Genomic DNA, 26,869 nt, shown 5'->3' with positions numbered 1-26,869 from the left:
TACTATTCAGCCAGGTCAACTGGTCACTTCTGTTTTCCTCTCAGATTAAAAATGGCTCCTGTTCGAGTCCTGTTATTATTTTCCCTACTGCGAGTCACAGCATGCTGGCATAAGTCCTTTTGAAGGAGGTCGACATTACCCCTACCATGGTTTGGCCTCAGGCCAAACTACAGTGAAGGAACACAGCCCCGCCCACCAGCAGAAAATTGGATTAAAGATTTACTGAGCATGGCCCCGCCCACCAGAGCAAGACCCAGTGTCCTACAGCCAGTCCCTCCCATCAGGAAGCTCACAAGCCTCTTATCCTCATCCATCAGAGGGCAGACAGGATGAAAACCACAATCATGGAAAACTAACCAAACTGATCACATGGACCACAGCCTCACCTAACTCAATGAAACTATGAGCCATGCCGTGTGGGGCCACCCAAGACGGACGGGTCATGGTGGAGAGTCCTGACAAAATGCGGTCCACTGGAGAAGGGCATGGCAAACCACTTCAGCATTCTTGCCTTGAGAACCCCGTGAACAATGTGAAAAGACAAAAAGATATGACCCTGAAAGATGAACTTCCCAGGTCGATAAGTGCCCAATATGCTACTGGAGAAGAGCAGAGAAACAGCTCCAGAAGGAATGGAGAAGCTGGGTCAGAGGGGAAACAACATCCAGCTGTGGATGTGTCTGGTGGTGAAAGCAAAGTCTGATGCTGTGAAGAACAGCATTGCATAGGAATCTGGAATGTTAGGTCCATGAATCAAGATAAATTGGAAGTGGTCAAACAGGAGATGGCAAGAGTGAACATTGGCATTTTAGAAATTAGTGAACTAAAATGGACCGGAATGGGTGAATTTAATTCAGATGACCATTATATCTACTACTATGGGCAAGACTCCCTTAGAAAAAATGCAATAGGCCTCCTAGTCAACAAAAGAGTCCAAAATGCAGTACGTGGGTGCAATCTCAAAAACGACTATGATCTCTGTTCATTTCCAAGGCAAACTATTCAGTATCACAGTAACCTAGGTCTATGCCCTGACCACTAATGCCAAAGAAACTGAAGTTGAACAGTTCTATGAAGATCTACATGACCTTCTAGAACATCAAAAAAAGATGTCCTTTTCATTACAGGGGACTGGAATGCAAAAGAAGGAAGTCAAAAGATACCTGTAATAATAGGCAAGTTTGGCCTTGGAGTACAAAATGAAGGTCAAAGGCTATCAGAGTTTTGCCAAGAGAACGTACTGGTCATAGCAAATACCCTTTCCCAACAACACAAGAGAAGACTCTACACATGGACATCACCACATGGTCAATACCAAAATCAGACTGATTATATTCTTTGAAGCCAAGATGGAGAAGCTCTATTTAGTCAGCAAAAACAAGACCGGGAGCTGACTATGGCTCAGATCATGAACTCCTTATTGCCAAATTCAGACTTAAATTGAAGAAAGTAGGGAAAACCACTAGACCATTCAGGTATGACCTAAATCAAATCCCTTATGATTATACAGTGGAAGTGACAAATAATTTCAAGGGATTAGATCTGATAGCCGGAGTGCCTGAAGAACTATGGACAGAGGTTCATTTAGAAAAGGCAGAGGAACCAGAAATCAAATTGCCAACATCCATTGGATCATAGAAAAAGCAAGAGAATAAAAAAAAAAATCTACTTCTGCTGCACTGACTATGCTAAAGCCTTTGACTGTATGGATCATGACAAGCTACAGAAAATTCTTAAAGAGAGCGGAATACCAGAGCACCTTGCCTGTCTCCTGCAGAACCTGTGTGCAGGTTAAAAAGCAACAGTCAGAACCAGACATGGAGCAAGGGACGGGTTTCAAATCGGGAAAGGAGTGCATCAAGGCTGTAAACTGTCACCCTGCTTATTTAACTTATATACAGAGTACATCAAGAGAAATGCTGGGCTGGATGAAGCACAAGCTAGAATCAAGATTGCCAGGAGAAATATCAATAACCTCTGATATGCAGGTGACACCACCCTTATGGCAGAAAGCAAAGAGGAACTAAAGAGCCTCTTGATGAAAGTGAAAGAGGAGAGTGAGAAAGCTGGCTTAACACTCAACATTCAAAAAACAAAGATTATGGCATCAGGCCCCATCACTTCATGACAAATAGATGGGGAAACAATGGAAACAGTGACAGACTTTATTTTCTTGGATTCCAAAATCACTGCAGATTGTGACTGCAGCCATGGAATTGAAAGACATTTGCTCCTTGGAAGAAAAGCTATGACCAACCTAGATAGCATATTAAAAAGCAGAGACATTATTTTCCCAACAAAGGTTCGTCTAGTCAAAGCTATGGTTTTTCTATTATTCATGAATGGATGTGAGAGTTGGACCATAAAGAAGGCTGGAAGTGTTAGGTCGCTCAGTTGTGCCCGCCTCTTTGAGATCCCATGGATTGCAACCCACCAGGCTCCTCGGTCCATGGGATTTTCCAGGCAAGGATATTGGAGTGGGTTGCCATTTCCTTCTACAGGGGATCTTCCCAACCTACGGATCGAACCCCGGTCTCCTGCACTGCAGGCAGATCCTTTACCGACTGATACGAGAGAAGCCATAAAGAAGGCTGAGTGCCAAAGAATTGATGTTGTTGAAGTATGGTGCTGGAAAAGACACTTGGGAGTCTCTTGGACTGCAAAGAGATCAAACCAGTGGAAATCAATCCCGAATATTCACTGGAAGAACTGATGCTGAAGCTGAAGCTCCAATACTTTGGCCACCTGATGCAAAATACTGATTCATTAAAAAAAGACCCTGATGCTGGGAAAGACTGAAGGCGGGAGGAGAAGGGGATGACAGAGGATGAGATAGCTGGATCGCATCACCCACTCGATGGACATGACTTTGAGCAAGCTGCAGGATTTGGTGATGAACAGGGAAGCCTGGCGTGCTGGAGTCCACGGGGTCTCAGAGTCGGACACGACTATACAGCCGAACAACAGCACTTAACTGGCTCTGCTGACCCTCTTTCCACCTCTCACCACTAACCGGGAAAAGACTGATTGAAGAAGTTCCAAGGGCCTCTCCCTTACTTGTCTCACTTGAGAAATAAAATCTGTTTCCAACGTATCCAGTATTCCAAGTGATAAAGTTTGTAATAACTATGTGCTGTGCGTAGTCGCTCAGTAGGGTCTGACTCTGCGACCCCCAGGCTCCTCTGTCCATGGGATTCTCTAGACAAGAACACTCAAGTGGGTTGCAATGTCCTTCTCAAGGGGATCTTCCCAACCCAGGGATTGAACCCAAGTCTCCCGCATTGCAGGTGGGTTCTTTACAGTCTGAGCCCCGGGAAGCCCATGAATACTGGAATAGGTAGCCTTTCTCTTCTCCAGAGAATCTTCCTGACCCAGGAATGGAACAGGGGTCTCCTGCACGGCAGGCGATTCTCTACCAGCTGAGCTATCAAGGAAGCCCTATAGGAATGTCAAAATATACTTATCTTCAGGAATCAGTGGTACCATACAAAAGTGAAAAGATACTCATACCAGTTTTTGGGTAGATGAATGGGATTTTCTAATACATACTTAGGTTATAAAACAAGTCAAGTGTTGAACAAAAGGCCTCCTTAGAGTTAAAGTAAAGCTAATCTTGTCCCCTGAAATAATTATTTTAAAAAAGCCAGTTTTAGGAGCCTCTTTATACTTTTACACTAGCTTTTTTTTAACTTCTTTTTTCACTAAAAATGATATAATTTTTAGAATGAAGAACACATACCTCTTTATCTAAAATTTTCTTTTTAAGATGAAAACTCTTCAATTTATGTGGCATGATATCACTAACTTTCTCATTCTCTTTGAAATGTTCAGCATCACGATTGATGATGTCCTAAGGGTAACATTTTGAGAAGCTCTACTAAAAAGTTTTCAGTAAAATTAAAAGGATGAAGCAAAGAATACAAATTAAATGTCCTGTGCAAAACAAGAGGCCAAACCAAAGAAGGAAGAAAAATATTGAACTCAACTCTTCAGTTACTCATCATAAGACATCTAGTAACAGGTTAATGTGGAAATAATTCATCTAGATTCACATTTGCATATAAATTGTAAGTGGGACAAATTAGGATAATTGCTGGACATTAATACAGATTGATAATAACTATGCATGACTACACACTCATAGATACATCTCCTCTTAGCCTAGTCAGTTTACAAATCCAAATTTTAGACTAATTGTTATACCTGACACTCAGACATCTTTAATAATATTGAAACTCTAGAAATTTCAGTGGCCCCCAGAATGAAGATACTTATACACTGTACTTGTACAGTGAAGACCCTTGTAACCTAAGGGTCAGAAGTCAGACTACCTGGGTGTGGATCTGAGTTCTGCCACTTAGAGCTTCCCTGGTGGCTCAGTGGTAAAGAATCTGCTTGCCAATGCAGGAGATATGGGTTCAATCCTTGTGCTGGGGAGATCCCCTGGAGAAAGAAATCATGACCCACTCCAGTATTCTTGCCTGGGAAATCCCATGGGCAGAGGAGCCTGGTGGGCTGCAGTCCATGGGGTCACAGAGTCAGACACGACTGACCGACTGAGCACAGCAGAAAGCGTCTGCTGCAGCTCTGAAATGGAATGGGAATTCATTCTGCCACTTAACTTATGTGAGACTTTGAACAAGAAACTCAACTATTCTAAGCCTGTTTGTTTTTCCACGTTAAAAAAATAAAAGTCTGATAATATTTTTTTTTAATGGTGTAAGAGTTGAATGAGATAACCCATGAAAAGTAGGATCAATTTAAATGCCTCTAAGGACAGGGTGGGCAGCCAGCAAATATTTGTCCAGTGTCTATTAGAGGCTTACCCTGTATTAGCAGAGGGCATATCACATATCGAGTCTCTGAGCCTAAAGCCTTGAGCAAACAGGTATTTGTTTGGCCTGTGCTGATGGCTCACTCCGTCACTGAGGGGTCTGGGAGAGAAGGAGCAGCCAGCAAATCAGACTGAGAAAGAACAGCAGCAGCCACTGAGACAGGAGGAAACCAAGCAAGTATGGTGAGAAAGCAGATGTCTGAGGGCCAGGGGTGATGGAAAAGGTTGCAGCAAGAAGCGTTGGTGACACATGCAAATTCAAACATTTTAAAGACAGAGCTTCAGGTGGATACAGTCTATGGGCTGTCAATTTGTGATCTCCGCTAAAATTACTTAGCTTGGTTTCCAGCCTTCAATAAATGCTAGCATTCAACAAATCTTAACTGAAAGAAAATAGGAATAAAGGTTGTGTCGGATCAGGAACACAGCAAACCCATGTTGCCAAATTTTGGCTCAGAGGAGTGCACTTAAGCTCAAAGAAATGTACAATAATCAGAGGGAAGAGGAAGAAAGAGAGTTCAATAATTTGAGAAGCTGTTCCTAGCATCACGCCCTTCAAATGTGCTCCCGTTAAGACATAGGGTTTGTCACTTCCCAGGGCAGCAGCAAATACCACTTCAGCTAAGGCTGAGAAAGGAAAATTTCCTTGGCCAGGTCACATGGACAAGAGATGGAGAGGCCGTATCTGAAAGTCACTGGACACTAACTTCATTTTCATTCTTCCCGTGTACACAGCTCCACAATGCCCACCCTGCCCCAAAGCTGCACTTTAGATCAGACTGGGTAAACTGCCCACTCATGTGAACTCACCACTAGGAGCAGCTGGCCTGGAGCCCAAGACTACTGCTCGGAGGGAGTTTCCCTAACACGTGGAAAGTACTGAGGGATGGGTTTTGCATGAAGTTCTTATATTTTTTAGTCCTACTATGTTATCTTACTATTGATTTATGGGAATTAGGTGATGAAAAAAAGACAGAACGAAGCAGTGGGAAGAAGGAAGGGCTGACTGACTGGTTGAAGTATCTGTATCAGTCAGTTCAGTCGCTCAGTCGTGTCCGACTCTTTGCAATCCCATGAAAGGTAGCACGCTGCGCTTCCCTGTCCATCCATATCATTCCTTCCATTATTTTTCTTTCATAACTTGATTGCCCAACCTTGATATTTTTTGGTAAAAAATATGATTTTTGTATAATTACCTGTTGTGGGAGAAGTTCTACCATCAGATCCAGAAGACTGAGACTTCTGGACGTCGGCTGTGAAGTTCTTTTCATGTCTGGGGGGTTTGCACTCCCTTCTTCACGAGGTGAGTGATTCGGGGACAAATTAGAATGTGTCATCTTTGCATCCTACGTACACACAATTCAGACTTGTCACAATAAAGAAGCTGGATTACTTTTTAGGTAAAATGCTGAATAAAATACCGCTCTTAAAAACTCAAAGCAGTGGTTCTCAAACTTTTTGATTTTTAGGATGCTCTCATACTCTTAAAAATTATTGAGGATCCCCCAAAGCTTTTGTTTGCTAGGCTGTATCTGTCAATATTTATTGCATTAGAAATCACAGCTGTGAACATCAAATATATTGATTTACAAATTCATTTAAATAACAATATTTATTGTATTAGAAATACAATATCTATATTTATAAATATTTATTGCTATAATCTATTTTATATCATCAATATTCATTGTATTAGAAATTACAACTGAGAACATTCAAAAATATTTATTTACTAATTCATTTAAACAATAAATGTATTATGTCAGTATAAGTGACAATTTAATACAAAATTACCACATTTGTCAAAATGAAAAATCAGTGAAAAGTGGGAATGTTTACATTTCCTGCAAATATTTTTAATTCTGACTTAATAGAAGACAGCTAGACTCTCCACTGTGCTCTCCACAGTCCATCAACCATGAAAGCAATTACACCATCACACGTCACATGGCTTCACTGGAAAACTGCACTGTACACGTGGGAAAGAATGAGAGTGAAAAAGGCAATGATGTCTTCATATTACCATGAAAATGCTTTGACATCAAAGATGTTCCCAGAACACACATCGAGAAAAATGGACCTAAAGATTAATGAAAAGCAAAACTAGAAGTAAAAAAAAAAAACGCATTAGTCAAGGTAGAGCAAAAGCTGCCTTTAAAAAAAGAAAGTTCAAGGAAAATATTGTATAGTGGATAAACTGCTGCAGTTACACTAATTTACTCAGTGTTTATTGATTCAAAATTTGTCATGGTTTGGTTAACAGCCAAACTGAAGGTCATCTCTGCTTAGGCTGAAAGTGAAAATGAAAGTGTTAGTCACTCAGCCATATTCCGACTCTTTTTGACCCCATGGATTGTAGCCCGCCAGGCTCCTCTGTCCATGGGATTTTTCTGACAAGAATACTGGAGTGGGTTGCCGTTCCCTTCTCCAAGGGATCTTCCTGACCTGCTTAGGTCAGTAGTTCTCAAAGCGTAACCCTGGGGCCAGAAGCATCAGCGAGACCCCAAGATCTTCCTGGAGACACACATGCCCAGGCCCCACCTCACATCTGCTGAATCAGAGATTCTGGGGTGGCCCCGGCAATCTGCTTTTTCACAGCTGAGGCTGATGAACGCTAAAGTCTGAGAACCACACTGGCTTAGATAATCCTTCCTTTTTTCTGGAGAAAAGATGACAGAATTTTTAGTCCTATGAGAACAGTATTTCTCTAAGAGCCATTAAAAATAATAGAATCCTTGCCTTGCAAACAATACTTAATACTGATTAGAGATTCACAAAAGAAAGTTTTCTAAGGACATCTTTGAGCAACAGATCAACTCAGTTTAAGTTATTATGACAAATATAAAAGTAAACGTATACATTTTTCTGACTCAGATTAGCCTTCTAATAGAGTTAATACGGAGAAGGCAATGGCACCCCACCCCAGCACTCTTGCCTGGAAAATCCCATAGATGGAGGAGCCTGGTAGGCTGTCCATGGGGTCACTAAGAGTCGGACACGACTGAGCAACTTCACTTTCACTTTTTACTTTCACACATTGGAGAAGGAAATGGCAACCCACTCCAGTGTTTTTGCCTGGAGAATCGCAGGGACGGGGGAGCCTGGTGGGCTGCTGTCTACGGAGTTGCAGAGTCGGACACGACTGAAGTGACTTAGCAGCAGCAGTAGCAGAGTTAATAAGATTGCGCTACAGATATTTTAAGGCAGGCCTACAAAACTGAAATAGAGCAGATGTGCTCTGGCTTGTGAAGATTATCGCTATTTGGCTTCCAGTTGTCTACCAAAAAAGCCATCTAAACTGCAAATACAAAATTACAGGATTTCCAAACACATTGATATGAGGCTCTCATGTTGTTCTTAACCAATGTTAAGTAGATATATTTGATGATCATTTTGCAATATATACAAATATTGAAGCTTTATGCTGTATACCTAAAACTAATATAGTATGCCATCTCAGTAAAAATGTTTATAACTTTACAAAAGTACTGTGTGATACAATGTAGGTTTTGCCTTGTAAACCAAATATGCAGCTGTATTATTTAGTTTTACCATTGAATAGGCAGACATGGCATGAAAAGACTGGGATTCCCACTCAGAAATTCTTTTCTCAGAGGAAGCTTTGGATGATTGCTCATGCACGCGTGTCTGTGTGTGCTAAGTCGCTTCAGTCGAGTCCGACTTTTTGTGACACTATGGACTGCAGCTCACCAGACTCCTAGGTACCCATGAAATTCCCACATTCATTTGCAACTCTACCAATATAATCGCAAGAGGCCAGGAATGGCTGTTCTTTAATGTGAGTATCTGAGACCCAAAGAAACTCCTCCAAACCTGTGGCGCCTTCTCCATTGTGTCTCTCTTTTTGGTTGTTAATTCTCTCCACCAACAAATTAGGGTATGGGCCATGCCCAAATACGCCTCAGCAGACTATTAGAAGCTCCTGAAATTCTGCCTTAGAGATTCTGAATTTGTGATAATACCTTGGCCACATCTGACTCTATTACATCCTCTAAGTTATCCTTGAGTTGAGCTATCTCACATTTAGGGACACAATTTTGCTCCTCACTCCTTGCAACCTGCTGCTGAAGTTTTGTGTTTTCATTTTTTACTTCGTTGATCTGCTGCTGGAGTTCTGCATTCTTAGCCTTTTCACTGTCGGATAGGAATTGTACATTCTGAACCTGAGCGACCAATTTCTCAAGTTTAGATTTCAATTTCTCTCTTTCATCCAGGTGTTCCCTTTCACATTTCTGAAATTCCTCCCGTAAAGACAGGAACTCTTGCTCTCTGGCCTCCCTCTGCCTTTGCAGCAAGTCCAGAGCGGCAACGGTGGCCTTTTCCAGTTCTCCTTTGAGTTGCTGCAGTCTCTCTGTCTCTTCTTCTTTCCTGCTCAAGGCACTGTCCATCTCCATGCACTGAGTCATGTACCTTTCCTGTAGACTCACATAATTGCCCTTGAGTTTCTTAAACTCTAACTGTAAGGTTTCCTTTTCACTCTGGTATTCCTGAAGGTGGTGTTGGGTGGTAACTAAAATCTCATGGACACCCTGCAGTGTCTTCTCTGTATCACTCTTCTCGAGCTTTATTCTGTACTTTTCTTCAATTAACTCTTCGATCTTCTCCTTTAGCTTATTGATGATGTCCACAAACACGTGCTGTTTAGTCGTAGTCATCTGTAGTTCTTCAACCTTCTTCTCTAAATACGAGTTACGACGCTCTAAGTCGTGGATCCGAGTTTCCTGTTCTTTGTTGGTACATTTTAATTTCCGTAGGACTTCATTTAAAGCCATGTCCTCTTCCAGAGGTTGTAAGCTTTCCAAGCTCTGCTCTGTATCAGGTGTCATGCAGGCCTCCTGAGATGGTCCACCACTCCAACAAATGCCTGCAGGAGCCCAAGTTGAGACCATCTGTGAACTCCACCTGCCTTTTTCTGGGACTTCCTTTTGGTGCCTGACTGACATCTCAGGAATATCCATAGAATTCTGTACTCCTTTGGAAGAACCTGCAATCTGTAAATTACAGTAAATAAAATAAGTCTGAAAGAGTAGAAAGATCGTGAGCTTTGAGGTCAGAGAGAGCTGCCCTTGAACCCTGGATCCCTAAATTTGGTTTTCTCAGCCCTGAAATAACAGGGGTGACGTGTACGTCCAACACTAATATATAATTAACAAAAATACTTTAAGTATTAGTTGCAGAATGTATGTCCTGCACTTAGCTGCACAGCAGGTATGGTATATGTTTTATACTTTTACAAAAAAAAGTAAACGTTGATACTCTCATCATCATCTATGACACAAACTTTTCTGAATACATACAAGATATTTCCTTTGACTTCAAATGAATTAAAACAAAGTTATTCATTACCCTAAATTTGCAAAGACATTTTAAAAAATTATTTTTAAGATAATGTTGGTTTTTAACATTATGTAAACCTCATGTGTATATTACATTTCTACTTCTGTTTACACTACAGCATACTCACCACCAAACATTTAGTTTCCATTTATCACCATACGGTTGATCCATTTTACTCATTTCACTTATTTTGTTCATTTATTTTTTGGTTTTTATTTGTTTGGGTTTTATTGTATTCCATATATGAATGAAATCATATTTGTTTTTCCCCATCTGACTTATTTTACTTAGCATAATACCCTCACAATCCACCCATCCATGTTGCCACAAATGGCGAAATTTTATCTTATTTATGACTGAGTAGTATTCTATTGTAAATATATGAAATATCTTCTTTATCCATTTATCCATTGATAGCCACTTAGGTTGTTTCCATGTCTTGGTTATTGTAAATAATGCTATGATGAACACAGGGGTGCATATACTTTTTTCAAATTAGTGTTTTTGTATTTTGGGGATAAATACCCGGAAGTGGAATAGCTGGATCATATGTGTTCTTTATTTTTTGAGGACTCTCCACGCTGTTCTCCACAGTAGGTGCACCAATTTACATTCCCACCAACAGTATAGGAGCAGTCCCTTTTCTCCACACCCTCTCCAACATTCATTATTTGTAGGCTTTTTGATGAGAGCCATTCTGACCAGTATGAGGTGATAAACTCATTGTGGTTTTGATTTGCATTTCTCTTAACAATTAGCAATGTTGAACATCTTATCATGTGCCTGTTGGCCACCTGTATGTCTTCTTTGGAAAAATGTCTATTCAGTTCCTTTGCCAATTTTTTAATTAGATAATTTTTTGTTGTTACTGAATTTCATGAATTCTGTATATATTTTGGATACTAACCCCTTCTTGGTTATGTGGTTTGCAAACATCTTTTCCCAGCTGGCAGGTTGTATTTTGTAGATAGTTTCCTCCACTGTGCAAACACTTCTTAGTTTGATGAGGTCCCATTTACTTTTGCTTTTGTTTTCCTTGCCTGACGACACATACCCAAAGATATTGCTAAGGTCAATTCACTAATTATACTGCCTATGATTAGTTCTAAAACTTTTATGGTTTCAGGTCTAACATTCAAGTCTTGAATCCATTTTGCATTAACTTCTATGTATGGTGTGAGATACTGATCTAGTTTCCTGTTTTTTTTTTTTTTTTTTGCATGTGACTGTCCAGCTTCCCCATCACCATTTACTGAAGAAACTACCATTTTTCTACTGTATGTTCTTTGCTCCTTTGTTGTAAATTAAATTTATTGTTTTTATATGGCCATCTTTGTCTCTTATTACCTTTTTTGGTTTGGAGTTTGGAGTCTATTTTGTCAGATATGAATCTAGCTACATTCAATTTCCCTTAGCTACCATTTGCTTTGGGCATCATCTTCCATCCTTTCATTTTGAGTCTACGTTTATCTTTAAAAGCTGAAGTGAGTTTCCTGGAGGGAGTAAACAGATGGATCTTGTTTTTAATATGAGTGCAGGGAGGTCTTGCTTTTTAATCCATCCAACCGCTCTTTTCTCTTTTTTTTTTAAGATTTATTTATTTAGTTTTGACTGTGCTGAGTCTTATTTGCTGCATGCAAGCTTTCTCTAGTTTTGGAGAGCAGGGGCTACTCTTTATTGAGTTATGAGGTATGAGGGCTTCCCTCATAGCTCAGTTAGTAAAGAACCTGCCTGCAATGCAGGAGACCCTGGTCGATTCCAGAGTGGGGAAGATCCGCTGGAGAAGGGAGAGGCTACCCACTCCAGTATTCTTGGGCTTCCCTGGTGGCTCAGCTGGTAAAGAATCCGCCTGCAATGCAGGAGACCTGGGTTCGATCCCTGGGTTGGGAAGATCCCCTGGAGAAGGGAAAGGCTACCCACTCCTGTATTCTGGCCTGGAGATTTCCATGGATTGTATAGTCCATGGGGTCACAAAGAGTGGGACACTACTGAGCGACTTTCACTCACACTTATTTACTTTTGACTGTGCTCAGTCTTATTGGCTGCTCAAGTTTTCTCTAGTTTTGGAGAGCAGGGGCCACTCTTTGTTGAGGTGTGCTTCTCGTTGCAGGGGCTTCTCTGAGGTTCATGGGCTCTGGAGCGCCTGCTCCATAGCTGTGGTCCATGGGCTTAGCTGCTCTGAGGCATGTGGGTTCTTCCTGGAACAGGGATTGAACCCATGTCCACTGCATTGGCAGGTGAATTTTCAACCAGTGCACCACCAGAGAAGCCCCAACCAATTTGCCTTTTGATGAATTAAATCCATGTACATTTAGGATGATTCCTGACAGATGAGAACTTGGTTTTATCTTTGATTTTCTGATTGCTCTGTATCTCCACTGTTTCTTTTCCTTGTGTTTCTGTCTGCTGTTCTGGTTTGGTGGTTTTCTATGATGTTTCTCTTTTTTATGTTTCACATCTTTGCTCTAGATCTTTACTTTGTGTTTATCATGAGGTATGTCTAAAACATCTTATAGATAAAAGTCCTTTTTCTCTGCTGACAGCATCTGATCTTCATATGCCTATACAGGTTCTGTCCTTTTCCTCTTCCTCTTTTGTTTTTGCTGTCTCAAATTATCCCTTTTAACGTTGTAAATTTATTACCAATTTAAAGTATTTATAGTTAACTTTTTCTGCTTTTCCCCCCCCTTGACTTTTATGGCATAATACAGTGTAAATAATCTATTCTGACATAAAGTTGCAATTTTCTGACTCTATTTATCACCTTACTCAAAGTTTTGTGTATTCTACATTTTTATTTTGGGCATAAGAGCTCATTTCAACATCTCTTGTAAGCAAGGTCTAGTGTAATGAACTCCTTCAGCTTTTGTCTGTCTGCTGCTGCTGCTGCAAGTCTCTTCAGTCTGAGAAAGTCTTTATTTCTCCTTCATATATGAATGATAACTTTTCTGGATAAAGTATTTTTGACTGACAGTTTTTATCTTTCACTATTTTGAGAATTTTATTCCATTCCCTCCTGGCCTATAGTTACAGCTGAAAAATCTGCCAATAGCCTACTGGGGATTCCTTTATAGATAACCATCCTTTTTTCCCTTTTAAAATTTTTTTATCTTTAATAAAATTTTTATTCTGGAATAATTTTAGATTTACTAAAAAGTTATAAGCACAAAGAGGTCTCTATACCTCTCACCCAGGGTCCCTTAATGTTAATGTCTTGTATACCATGGCACACTTGTTAAAACAATGCAAAAGCACTGCTGTTAACTAAACTCCAGATTTTACTAGTTTTCACATTAAGGTCCTTTTTCTGTTCCAATATCCAGTCCAGAGTATCACATTGTATTTAACACCTCTTTTGTCCTTGACTTTTGACAGTGTTAATACCACATGTCATAGAGAAGATCTACTAGCAATGATTTCTTAGCCACATAGATTTGTACATACAGTTCTTTTCTCAGGTTTGCTATTTTTTTAGGTTAGCTATTTAAAAAAAAAAAAAAAAAAAAAAACCTTAATCTTTTAACATCCCTGATATGCTCTTGGTTTTAGCAATCCATATTTATATTTATTTTTTGGCCATCCCTTGTGACATATGAGATCATAATACCCTGCCCAGGGATCAAACCCATACCCCCTGCACTGGAAGGGTGAAATCTTAACCACTGGACCACCAGGGAAGTCCCTCAGCTATTATTTAAGTAAATTCTCTGCTCCCTTCTCCTTGTCTCTCCCTCTGGGATTTCCCATTACCCTACCATTGTCCTTCCTAAAAGAGTTGTGCAGCTCTCACACAATTTCCTCACTTTTAAAGATGCTCTTTCCTCTTCTACCTGTTTCATTTCTATTCAATTTCTATCCCTAAGCTTGTTAATCCTCTCTTCCAAATGGTCTGCTCTGTTTCCAAGGCTTTCTAATCCCTTCTTCATCTTGTTAATTGTTGAATTCTTCAGCTCCAGAATTTGTTTGGTTCTTTTTTTGGAGTTTCAACATTTTGGTAAATGTTCCTTCTGTCAATACACTTGATTCCTTAGCTCATTGAATTGCCTTTCTGAGCTTTCTCAGAGCTCCTTGAATTTCTTTATGATGGCTATTTTGAATGTACTGTCAGCTAGATCTCAGTATTCCATGGAGGTTAAGTCTAGTTTCTGGAGAACTGCCGTTTTCTTTTTATGGTATTGTTACTGTGGCTCACCCTCGGTGCCTTAGTTGTTCCTCGGCACACTGCATCTGAAGTAGCAAAAGGGCTTCCTTCTTTAGGTGAAGATACTTTAATTTTTCTTGGTTCTAATGACTCAATGGGTTAGAAATTAGAGGCCTTTCTTTTGTTTTCCAGGAGATGGCATCTATAGCTTAAGTCTTTGGTCTCTCTTTCCTGCGCTAGCTCTGGTTACCTTTGGGAGTTGGCACTGCCCACCCTCTCTGGCTCTGACAGCCACCCTTGGTGTCACTGCCTGTACCTCTAGGGTGGCTGTACCTTGCTGCTGTTGATGTCACTGCCTGGAGCTCTGGGGTACTTCGGCCCGGTCCAAAATCTCCTGAGTCATAGGTTCCACTGCATTCAGGGAGGGGGAGAGCTGGGAGGAGTGGGGTGTCATCAGATTCCTGGGTGCTGCCACTGTGGGCTGCATTGACGGGGGGAGTTATGGGTGCCTCTGCAGCTGGAGAGATGGTCTCAGGCCCCACTTCCACTGCTGCTGGTCACCCACGGTTGGCTAGTGGCCAGAAGGTCGTGGGTGCCACCTCTCCTACTGCTGCTGGGTTCTTTGAGGCTGTGGGCTCAGCTGCCACCCCAGGGGTACCAGGATCGCAGGCAAACCTCCACAGTCTCCCAGTGCAGCCTCCTCTGTGTGCTCCAGTCCATCTTTCTTTAGATGTATGGATGTGTGGAATTCTGGTGTGTTGGGGAGAGCCACATCTATTGAGCTGTGGATGTCATACTAATTGTAGATTGAAGACCAGGGACCGAGAGAGTATCTCAATGTACCATGATGCTGACGACCCTCTCTTGTGAGCCCTCTTTTTTTTCCCTCTCTAAAGCCTTTATTTTTAAAAAAAAAATTTGTTTTAATTGGAGGCTAATTACTTTACAATATTGCAGTGGTTTTTGCCAAACATCAACATGAATCAATCATGGGTGCACATGTGTTCCCCATCCAGAATCCCCCTCCCACCTCTGTCCCCATCCCACCCCCCAGAGTCATCTCAGTGCACCAGACCTGAGCACCCTGTCTCATGCATTGAACCTGGACCAGCGATCTACTTCACATATAATATACACGTTTCAACACTACCCTCTCAAATCATCCCACCCTTGCCTTCTCCCACAGAGTCCAAAAGACTGTTCTTTACATCTGTCTCTTTCACTCTCTCACATATAGGGTCATTATTACCATCTTTCTAAATTCCATATATATGTGTTAATATACTGTATTGGTGTTTTTCTTTCTGACTTACTTCACTCTGTATAATAGGCTCCAGTTTTATCCACCTTATTAGAATTGATTCAAATGCATTCTTTTTAATAGCTGAGTAATATTTCATTGTGTATATGTACCACACCTTTCTTATCCATTCGTCTGCCAACAGACATCTAGGTTGCTTCCATGTCCTCCTTATTGTAAACAGTGCTGCAATAAACATTGGGGTACATGTGTCTCTTTCAACTCTGGTTTCCTCAGTGTGTATGCCCAGCAGTGGGATTGCTGGGTCATATGGCAGTTCTATTTCCAGTTTATTAAGGAATCTCCACATTGTTCTCCATAGTGGCTGTACTAGTTTGCATTCCCACCAACAGTGTAAGAGGGTTCCCTTTTCTCCACACCCTCTCCAGCATTTATTGCTTGTAGACTTTTGGATAGCAGCCATCTTGACTGGCGTGTAATGGTACCTCATTGTGGTTTTGATTTGCATTTCTCTGATAATGAGTGATGTTGAGCATTTTTTCATGTGTTTGTTAGCCATCTGTATGTCTTCTTTGGAGAAATGCCTGTTTAGTTCTTTGGCCCATTTTTCAATTAGGTCATTTATTTTTCTGGAATTGAGCTGCAGGAGCTGCTTATATATTTTTGAGATTAATTATGTTAGTTGCTTCATTTGTTATTATTTTTTCCCATTCTGAAGGCTGTTGTTTCACCTTGCTTATAGTTTCCTTTGCTGTGCAAAAGCTTTGAAGTTTAATTAGGCCCCATTTATTTTTGCTTTTATTTCCATTACTCTGGGAGATGGGTCATAGCAGATCCTGCTGTGATTTATGTCAGAGAGTGTTTTGCCTATATTTTCCTCTAGGAATTTTACAGTTTCTGGTCTTATGTTTAGATCTTTAATCCATTTTGAATTTTTTTGTATATGGTGTTAGAAAGGGTTCTAGTTTCATTCTTTTACAAGTGGTTGACCAGTTTTCCCAGCACGTGTTAAAGAGACTGTCATTTCTCCATTGTATATTCTTGCTTCCTTCGTCAAAGATAAAGTGCCCATCAGTTCAGTTCAGTTCAGTCACTCTGTCGTGTTCGACTCTTGGCAACCCCATGAATCACAGCACACCAGGCCTCCCTGTCCATCACCAACTCCTGGAGTTTACTCAAACCCATGTCCATCGAGTCGGTGATGCCATCCAACCATCTCATCCTCTGTCGTCCCCTTCTCCTCCTGCCCCCAATCCCTCCCAGCATCAGGGTCTTCTCCAATGAGTCAACTCATCGAATGAGGTGGCCAAAGTACTGGAGTTTCAGCTTTAGCATCAGTCTTTCCAATGAACGCCCGGGACTGATCTCCTTTAGGATGGACTGGCTGGATCTCCTTGCAGTCCAAGGGACTCTCAAGAGTCTTCTCCAACACCACACTTCAAAAGCATCAATTTTTCAGCGCTCAGCTTTCTTCACAGTTCAACTCTCACATCCATACATGACCACTGGAAAAACCATAGCCTTGACCAGACGGACCTTTGATGGCAAAGTAATGTCGCTGCTTTTTAATATGCTATCTAAGTTGGTCATAACTTTCCTTCCAAGGAGTAAGTGTCTTTTAATTTCACGGCTGTAATCACCATCTGTGGTGATTTTGGAGCCCCCAAAATTAACGTCTGACACTGTTTCCACTGTCTCCCCATCTATTTCCCATGAAGTGATGGGACCAGATGCCACAATCTTAGTTTTATGAATGTTAAGCTTCAAGTCAACTTTTTCACTCTCCTCTTTAACTTTCATCAAGAGGCTTTTTAGTTCCTCTTCACTTTCTGCCATAAGGGTGGTGTCATCTGCATATCTGAGGTTATTGATATTTCTCCCGGCAACCTTGATTCCAGCTTGTGCTTCTTCCAGCCCAGCATTTCTCATGATGTACTCTGAATAAAGTTAAATAAGCAGGGTGACAATATACAGCCTTGACGTACTCCTTTTCCTATTTGGAACCAGTCTGTTGTTCCATGTCTAGTTCTAACTGTTGCTTCCAGACCTGCATACAGGTTTCTCAAGAGGCAGGTCAGGTGGTCTGGTATTCCCATCTCTTTCAGAATTTTCCACAGTTTATTGTGATCCACACAGCTGAAGGTTTTGGTATAGTCAATAAAGCAGAAAAAGATGTTTTTCTGGAACGCTCTGCTTTTTTGACAATCCAGCGGATGTTGGCAATTTGATCTCTGGTTCCTCTGCCTTTTCTAAAACCAGCTTGAACATCTGGAAGTTCACGGTTCACATATTGCTGAAGACTGGCTTGGAGAATTTTGAGCATTACTTTACTAGCGTGTGAGATGAGTGCAATTGTATGGTAGTTTGAGCATTCTTTGGGATTACCTTTCTTAGGGATTGGAATGAAACTGACCTTTTCCGGTCCTGTGGCCACTGCTGAGTTTTCCAAATTTGAAAGGTGCCCATAGGTGCGTGGATTTATCTCTGGGCTTTCTATTTTGTTCCATTGATCCATATTTCTGTCTTTGTGCCATACCATACTGTCTTGATGTCTGTAACTTTGTAGTATAGTATAAATTCAAAAAGGTTGATTCCTCCAGTTTCAATCTTCTTTCTCAAGATTGCTTTGGCTATTCAAGGTTTTTTGTATTTCCATATAAATTGTGAAATTATTTGTTCTAGTTCTCTGAAAAATCCCATTCGTCGCTTGATAGGGATTGCATTGAATCTATAGATTGCTTTGGGTAGTTACTCATTTTTATTATATTGATTCTTCAGATCCATGACATGGTATATTTCTCCATTTATTTGTGTCATCTTTGATTTCTTTCATCAGTGTTTTACAGTTTTATATATATAGGTCTTTTGTTTCTTTAGGTAGATTTATTCATAAGTATTTTATTCTTTTCGTTGCAAAGGTGAATGGAATTGTTTCCTTAATTTCTGTTCTATCATTGTTAATGTATAGGAATACAAGGGATTTGTGTCTTAATTTTATATCCTGCAACTTTACTATATTCATTGATTAGCTCTAGTAATTTTCTGGTGCAGTCTTTAGGGTTTTCTATGTAGAGGATCATGTTATCTGCAAACAGTGAGAGTTTTACTTCTTTTCCAATGTGGATTCCTTTTCTTTCTTTCTCTTCTCTGATTGCTGTGGCTGAAACTTCCAAAACTATGCTGAATAGTAGTGGTAAGAGTGGGCACCTTTGTCTTGTTTCCGACTTTAGGGGAAATGCTTTCAATTTTTCACCATTGAGGATAATGTTTGCTATGGGTTTATCATATATGGTGAGCCCTCTTTTGAATAATGACCTTTTGATTCCTCATCAAACCATTACCTCACAATGCTATGACTTCTATTGGGAACATTAGCAAGTCAGATGAACATATCTCGTGAATGACTTTCTGCTCACAATACAGATTTGGGAGAACGGGGGGTTAAAAAAAAAAACAACAACAGTTAAGTTGTAGGAAAGTGAAGGTAAAGTCACTCAATCATGTCCAACTCTTTGAGACTCTATGGACTGTAGCCTACCAGGCTCCTCTGTCCATGGAATTTTCCAGGCAAGTATAATGGAGTGGGTTGCCATTTCCTTCTCCAGGGGTTCTTCCCGACCCAGGCATCGAACCTGGGACTCCTGTATGGCAGGCAGACACTTTACCATCTGAGCCACCTGGGAAGCCCTGGGAAGTTGTAGTAAACACTAAAATAAACATGACAGAATAAGCTAGTAAAAGATCTCTAAAGGGATGGACTGAGTAACTTTCCAAATAGAATTTAGGGATATTGGACCCTTATATTATAGGGCTTTTTCATCACACTGGGATAAAGACAACTATCCTTACTGAGGCCTGTAAGGTCCTTATATTGATCTTGATATCTAACCCATGCTACCTTTCCATCCTCTGCAACATCCCTCCAACCCAGCAACACTAAGCTGCCTTCAAATCTACAAAGGAAGGGACCATGCTCCCTGAAGCCACAAGGTTTTCATGCCAGTTGCTCTCAACACTTCTGTGTGGAATGCTCTCCCAGGCCAACCACCTAACTACCCCCACTCATCCTGTGGAAATGAGTTCAGTCACCACTACACTTCAGGGAAGTCTTACCCAAATTCCCTGACCAGGGACAGGAAGACTCCCATCTTTATTTATAGCATTTACCACAGTTGCCAGTTTATATGTAATTTTATAACATATACACTTTATATTTAACTTTTATTTGCAGCACTTTTCATAGTCGAAAATTTATATTTACTTGTGTGATAATTTGATTAATGTCTGTCTCCTCTATGAGAGTGTTCCTGTCATGAGGACAGTGCCCACATCTTTTTGTTTCTGGTTTTATCAACCATTCTATAACCAACACATAGCACAAGGCCTCAGACATAATAGATGCCTCAAAGTACTTACTGACTGACTGAAGGGCTGGATGCAATGGATATAGTTACAATCTTGAGAGATCCTAATTCAGCAGCTTTTTAAAATGTTATTTTCCAGAACTCAAGACAGGTAAACAGACTCGTCTTTTAAATGCTGCTTCCAAATAAAATGAACAAAAAATCCTGATTTTACTTGTAAGTGAAATATAACAGCCATAGCTTTTCTCACCAAACTCACAATGAAAAGGTATTGTTTATGCTATCTTTGGGATTGTTATCTATTTGCCCACACCAATTCTTATTATTTATTTTTTTAATTGACAGACTATATAGACTTTATACTGTTGGCATCTTCAGTGCTCTTATGACACTACATAGAAATTCATGTTTTCACTTTGGTAGAAAAATGTTTTTTTTGCTGATCAGTAGAAATTCCACATAATAGCAAAATCATGAGCTTTTCTTGTCAAATAATTTAATTAATACCTCTGCATTTCTTCCTCTTCTCAACCTTTTCCTTACTGTAAACCTCTGAGTTCTAATCAATATGATTCACTAGGTATAAAAACTTGAAAAGGAATGTGTCCAGCTCTTTGCTACCTCACAGACTGTAGCCCACCAGGCTCCTCTGTTCATGGGATTCTCCAGACAAGAATACTGGAGTTGGTAGCCATTCCCTGCTCCAGGGAATCTTCCCAACCTAGGGATCGAACCTGGGTCTCCTGCATTGCAGGCAGATTCTTTATTGTCTGAGCCACCAGGGTAGGCCATAAAAGCTCAGTATTGATATACTCAAGGCATCATGTAGATGTTGGGGTGCACAAAGGGATGAGTAAGATAGCATCCTGACCCTCAAAGAAATTATCATGTGGTAGAGCTAATCTCCAAGTATGGATCTGATTTCATTAGAAAGGACTGTTTCTAAATTGAGGAAGATCGCAGAAGGCAGTTTCCCCAGAGAAGCAATGCCCCTTATGCTGATGACTTAGGACTACTTCCAAAAGCCTCAGATTATAAGCAGTAATTTTTTGTTTTTTAAAAACACATCCTTTAATACTCTATGGACTGTACTAATCATTAAAAGTCTTACCTCCTCTGTTCCATAATTAGCTCTCAGATTTTCTTTATAAAATGGTTGTTCAACATCACTGGGTACTTCTTCCTCACACAAGAAGTCTTGAGACTGACTAGGATTGAGGGCAGATTCCGTGGCATTACTATTAGCCAGTGGCATTTCCATGAATTTCAGTGTCTCTTCACTGCAGTGGATTAGAGGTGGGCTTCTAGAAGGCTGTCTGACACACTCAAGAGCAAAATGATCTGTATGTGTGAAAGTGCTAGTTCCCATCGGGTTTTCTTCCTTAAATGAGTCTTCCTGTATATTGGTGTCTTCTGCATAATCACATACATAATGCTGCAATTCTGGCTCCTCTGTATAAGATAAGCTTTCCGTCAGATCTTGAACTGCTATTTCATTATTAAATGATTCTGTCTGATGAAATTGGCAAAGGGGTTCAAATTTTCTCAAGGAAGAAATGCTGGTGTCAATTGGCTGAGTGAGTACATTCTGTGAGTAATTTCCAATGTTGACATCTTATTAGAAAAAGAAAGATGGAAATAAGAATTAGCTGACCTTAAATTTATGTGTTAACAGTTACATTCACATTTACGAAATAAATTGTTGGAGTCTTTTAAGAATTATAAGTTCAACCTTTTCCATTAAGTTTATTTGTGCTAGCAGCTGCAACAAAACTTTTTCACATGGAGGAAAAAGTCATCAAGTGACTACCACAAAAAAGCTTCTTACAGTTCATTCTTGTCAAATACCATTGCAACAAATTCTAAGACATCTTCAAAATTCTCTTGTGGTACTCTAGTTTTAAAATGCTTCAAAAGAATAAAAACACAGTGTACAGTATAATAGCAAACACACATAAACATGTTTAAGCTCACAACAATCTCATGAGCTAGGTACTGTTATTACCCGTTTTTACAAATAAGGAAACTGAAACATAAGAGATGTTAAGTCACTTGCCATGACACAGCTGGCAAGCAGTGCAGCTGGGATTCTAGAATACTATTTATGATTCTGAATATGACAAGTTATTCAGGTTTAATATTTTAAAAAATTAGAAGTAAAGACAACATGCAAAGAAGTATTTCAAATAAACAACCCTTCCTTTCCATCTAAATTCCTTCCTCTTCCCCACCCAGAGAGAATTACTAGACTGAAGCTGTTGCTGGTGCTCCTTGGTCTGTCAGTCATGTCCAACTCTTTGTGACCCCATGGACTGTAGCCCACCAGGCTCCTCTGTCCATGGGATTTTCCTGGCAAGAATACTGGACTGCGTTGCTATGCCCTACTCCAGGGGATCTTCCCAACCCAGGGATCGAGCCCACATCTCCTGTGTCTCCTGCGCTGCAGGCAGATTCTTTACCACTGAGCTATCAGGGAAGACCCATACTGAAGTTGGTGGCCCTGTGTTTGGGTTGTTGTTTTTTTCTTTCTTTTTTTTTTTTTTTTTTTTTGGTGTGAGGGGGGAATATCTAAAATGTGATTCATGAAAGTTATTGGAAACATAAAAAACTAGTCTGAGTATGGTATAAAGTCACAGTAACTCTGTAGGGTTGTTGTTTAGTCACTCAGCTGTGTCCAACTCTTTGCAACCCCATGGACTGCAGCACTCTAGGCATCTCTGTCGTTCACCATCTTCCAAAGCCTGCTCAAACTCGTGTCTATCAAGTCAGTGATGCCATCCAAAAATCCCACCCTCTGTCATCCCCTTCTCCTCCCACCTTCAATCTTGCCCAGCAACAGGGTCCTTTCCAGTGAGTCAGCTCTTCGCATCAGGTGGCCAGAGTATTGGAGCTTCAGCTTCAGCAACAGTCCTTCCAATGAATATTCAAGACTGATTTCCTTTAGGGTTGACTGATTTGATATCCTTGCAGTCCAACGGACTCTCAAGAGTTTTCTCCAACACCACAATTCAAAAGCATCAATTCTTCAATGCTCAGCCGTCTTTATGGTCCAAGTCTCAAACCCATGCATGATTACTGGAAATACCATAGCTTTGACTAGATGGACCTTTGTCAGCAAAGTAATATCTCCGCTTTTTAATATGCCGTCTAGATTTGTCATAGCTTTTCTTCCAAGAAGCAAGCATCTTTCGATATCATGGCTGGCAGTCACCATCTGCAGTGATTTTGGAGTCCAAGAAAATTAAGTCTATCACTATTGTTTCCCCGTCTATTTGTCATGAAGTGATGGGACCAGATGCCACAATCTTAGTTTTATGAATGTTAAGTTTTAAGCCAACTTTTTCACTCTCCTCTTTCACTTTCATCAAGAGACTCTTTAGTTCTTCTTCACTTTCTGCCATAAGGGTGGTGTCATCTGTGTATTTGAGGTTATTGATACTTCTCCCGGCAATCTTAACTCCAGCTTGTGCTTTATCCATCCTGGCATTTCGCATGATGTACTCTGCATATAAGTTAAATAAGCAGGGTGACAATATACAGCCTTGATGTACTCCTTTCCTAGTTTGGAATCAGTCCATTGATCCATGTCTGGTTCTGTTGCTTTTTGACCTGCACACAGGTTTCTCAGGAGGCAGGTCAGGGGGTCTGGTATTCTCATCTCTTTAAGAATTTTCCACAGCTTGTTGTGATCCACACAGTTAAAGGTTTTAGCACAGTCAATAAAGCAGATTTTTTTTGGAATTCTCTTGCTTTTTCTATGACCCAACCAATGTTGGCAATTTGATCTTTGGTTCCTCTACCTTTTCTAAATCCAGCTTGAACATCTGAACGTTCTGTTTACTGGAACCTAGCTTGGAAAATTATGAGCATTACTTTGCTAGCATGTGAGATGAGTAAGACTGTGCAGTAGTCTTCACATTCTTTGGCACTGCCTTTCTTTGGGACTGGAATGAAAACTGACCTTTTCCAGTCCTGTGGCCAGTACTGAGTTTTCCAAATTTGCTGGCATATTCACTGTAGCACTTTCACAGTGTCATCTTTTATGATTTTAGATAGCTCAGCTGGAATTCCATCACCTCCAGTAGCTTTGTTTGTAGTGATGCTTCCCAAAGCCCACTTGACTTCACATTCCAGGATGTCTGGCTCTAGGTGAGTGGTCACACCATGGTGGCTATCTGGGTCCTTAAGATCTTTTTGGTATATTTCTTCTTCTATTTTCCGCTTCTGTTAGGTTCATACCGTTTCTGTCCTTTGTGTCCACCTTTGCATGAAATGTTCCCTTGGTATCCCTAATTTTCTTGAAGAGATCTGTAGTCTTTCCCATTCTATTGTTTTCCTTTATTTCTTTGCATTGATCACTTAAGAAGTCTGTCTTCTCTCTCCTTGCTCTTCTTTGGAACTCAGCATTCAGATGGGTAGATCTTTTTTTTTTTTTCAGATGGGTATATCTTTCCATTTCTCCTTTGCCTTTACTACCTTTGTATGGAAGTAAATACTGATTTGCACAAAAAGAAGTGTTGGGACCCAGAAGGTGAAAGGATCTCTCACTTAATCAAAAGATACTTACTCACTATTATCAGAGCACTGTTAGCATCTGTAAAACACTGTTTCTATGTACTTGATACTTTCTTTCACCTCATTACCAAGTGAAATCCACCACTACACATCAGTTTTCCCTCCCTTCCCTGCGCCACACTTATCCTCTAAGGCACTTGGGCTTGAAAACCAGACGTCTTTGGCGTCCTTCTACCTAATCACCCATGGACTACTCAATTTCCAGTTCCTGTCCTTTTCTCCTTTAAAAATGTTTTTCATAACCCATGCTTTGTTTCCCTCACTGTGGCATCATCCTGATCCACATTCTCATGACCTCCTCAGGTCTGTCGGAGGATGGGAGTAGAAAACTTGTCCAATCACATTACACTGAATCCAATTCTTCTGTTTGACTTTCAGCCCTTACGAAGCCTGGACCCACATTACCCACCCAGTCCTCTGCTCGAGTCAGATCAGGTTTACTTTCCTGCAAACGCATCTTGAGTCTTACGACTTCAATAGTCTGCTCTGGCAGGTGCTTCTCTTCCTAAAACTTTCCTATTTACCATTCATCTAGTTTTAAAATTCCTACAATTTCTAAATGTCTATCTCAAAATTCAGCACATTATTTGTTTGTTATTTTAGTCTTCACCATTGTTTCAAGGGTGTTAGTGTGGGAACTCACATATTATACAGACCGCAAGAGGAATCCTGGAGAAGGAAATGGCAACCCACTCCAGTATTCTTGTCTGGAGAATCCCAGGGACAGAGCAGCCTGGTGGGCTACAGTCCATGGGGTTGCAAACACACGACTTAAGCATCTGAACACCTACTCCAGTGTTCTTGCCAGGAGAATCCCAGGGACGGGGAAGCCTGGTGGGCTGCCGTCTATGGAGTCACACAGAGTCAGACACGACTGAAGCGCTGCTGCAGCAGCAGCAGCAACTGAACAGCAACACAACAAAAAGAATCTATTTAAGGTTTTTCAATATCTCATTAGGTAAACCAATCAGAGTTGTTTAGAGAATATGTTGACTAAACCCTGCACTCCAATGATATATTTCTATCAAAACAACTTAATCATTTTCCTGGACTATTTTATTGAACTATCAGATTAATAAATAATTTATTGAGATTTAATTTTTTCAAACCTGTCATCATTTGGTAAAGTATAAAAAAGCCAGTGAGCTAAACAGCTTAGTCGGGATTGGTGAAAGACCTGACTTTATACTCACCTATACTGTCTTCCAAATATATACTGGAGAAGGAAATGGCAACCCACTCCAGTATTCTTGCCTGGAGAATACCATGGATGGAGAAGCCTGGTGGGCTACAGTCCACGGGGTCGCAATGAGTCGGATATGACTAAGCGACTTAACTTTCACTTTCCCTATACTGTCTTCCAAATACATAAATGCTGTTTGGGCCTTGGTGGAGGAGGACTAAAGCATCCTTTTGTTCTCCAACAATAGAAACTATTAGGCCCTTATTTCTTCAAAATTTTGTCTGTGAACCCAGAACTTCCAACTAGAACTTTTACAATTCTGTTCCTATGGCATGATCTGCCAATTCACCCTTTTTTTTTTTTTTAGTTAGTCTTACTTTTTTCATCTTTCGTTCTGTCCTCACATAACTTCTGCCACACATAAGAAAAAAACTTATTCAAGTGATTGGATAGATATTCCAGAGATACTTCTAAGCTGTTTTAGGACAGGAATAAAAAGAGTGTCACTGGGGTTACTGGCAAATATCCTCAAGTTTAATTTTCAGTCAAAGTTTAACTTCTGAAAAGCACTCATCTTACTTCCACCTCACAATATCGTAATAAACTTTTTAGGTCGCAAAAGTATGCTCACTTCCAGGGTCCATAGATACTCGGATCTGAAATAAGGATTTCGGGCTTCCTCCCTGCGCACTGGGCTCTACCGCGGGGAGAACGCTTTCAACCTTTTTCTTCAACGCCGGGCCGCCGGTGCGGACACGCTGGAACGCCCCTGTGTGACGTCCACCCAGCCGCGGCCGCCGAGTTCCGGCCCCCGGACCATCCGACGTCCCCTCAGACGTGCCCGCGGGCCCGGCGAGGGGCGCCTTCAGGTCTCCATTCACAGTTAGGGGCTTACACAGCGTGAGCCCCCAGGGCCAGCAGCCCCGGCCGAGCTTACACACGTGCCTTCACGGGAGGAGACAAAACGGCAAGCCGACGCGGAGAGCTCCGGGAAGGAAGGCCAGCCCAGGACCCGCGGGGACCGACCACAGCAAGAACGCCACACACCCGACGGCTTCCGCGGAAGGTCAATATCCAGGGCTCAGCCCCCGCGCGAGGCGGAACTTCCTGCGGGAACACAGCTTCCGTTCGGGGGCGGGACTTCCCGTCGGGG

At 41.0% G+C, this 26,869-nt stretch overlaps 1 protein-coding gene across 16 annotated transcripts in view; it reads right to left on the bottom strand.

Annotated features, from left to right (window-relative positions):
• CAGE1 (cancer antigen 1) overlaps positions 1–26,837 on the bottom strand; it is a 40,420-nt gene extending 13,583 nt beyond the window's left edge. For 12 of the 16 annotated variants that reach the window (XR_010660037.1, XR_010660041.1, XR_010660039.1 and 9 more), the window contains exons 1-5: positions 26,348–26,837; positions 21,070–21,572; positions 8,818–9,846; positions 6,031–6,180; positions 3,740–3,850 (exon numbers count right to left, since the gene is read on the bottom strand). Coding sequence is in view for 9 of the 16 variants with exons in the window: in XM_065912559.1 (XP_065768631.1) it covers positions 3,740–3,850; positions 6,031–6,180; positions 8,818–9,846; positions 21,070–21,572; positions 26,348–26,360 (1,806 nt within the window). In the remaining 7 variants the exon portion in view is untranslated. The remainder of the gene's footprint in view (positions 1–3,739; positions 3,851–6,030; positions 6,181–8,817; positions 9,847–21,069; positions 21,573–26,347) is intronic. The other 4 variants (XM_065912561.1, XM_065912564.1, XM_065912566.1 and 1 more) reach the window with 2 other exon arrangements.
• Between the last annotated feature and the right edge of the window lie 32 nt (positions 26,838–26,869).

This window comes from Muntiacus reevesi, chromosome 20, assembly GCF_963930625.1.
Source record: "Muntiacus reevesi chromosome 20, mMunRee1.1, whole genome shotgun sequence".
In the NCBI taxonomy this organism is placed as follows: Eukaryota; Metazoa; Chordata; class Mammalia; order Artiodactyla; family Cervidae; genus Muntiacus; species Muntiacus reevesi.
Note: the sequence above shows the minus strand (reverse complement) of the source record. Positions and strands in the feature narration are given on the sequence as shown.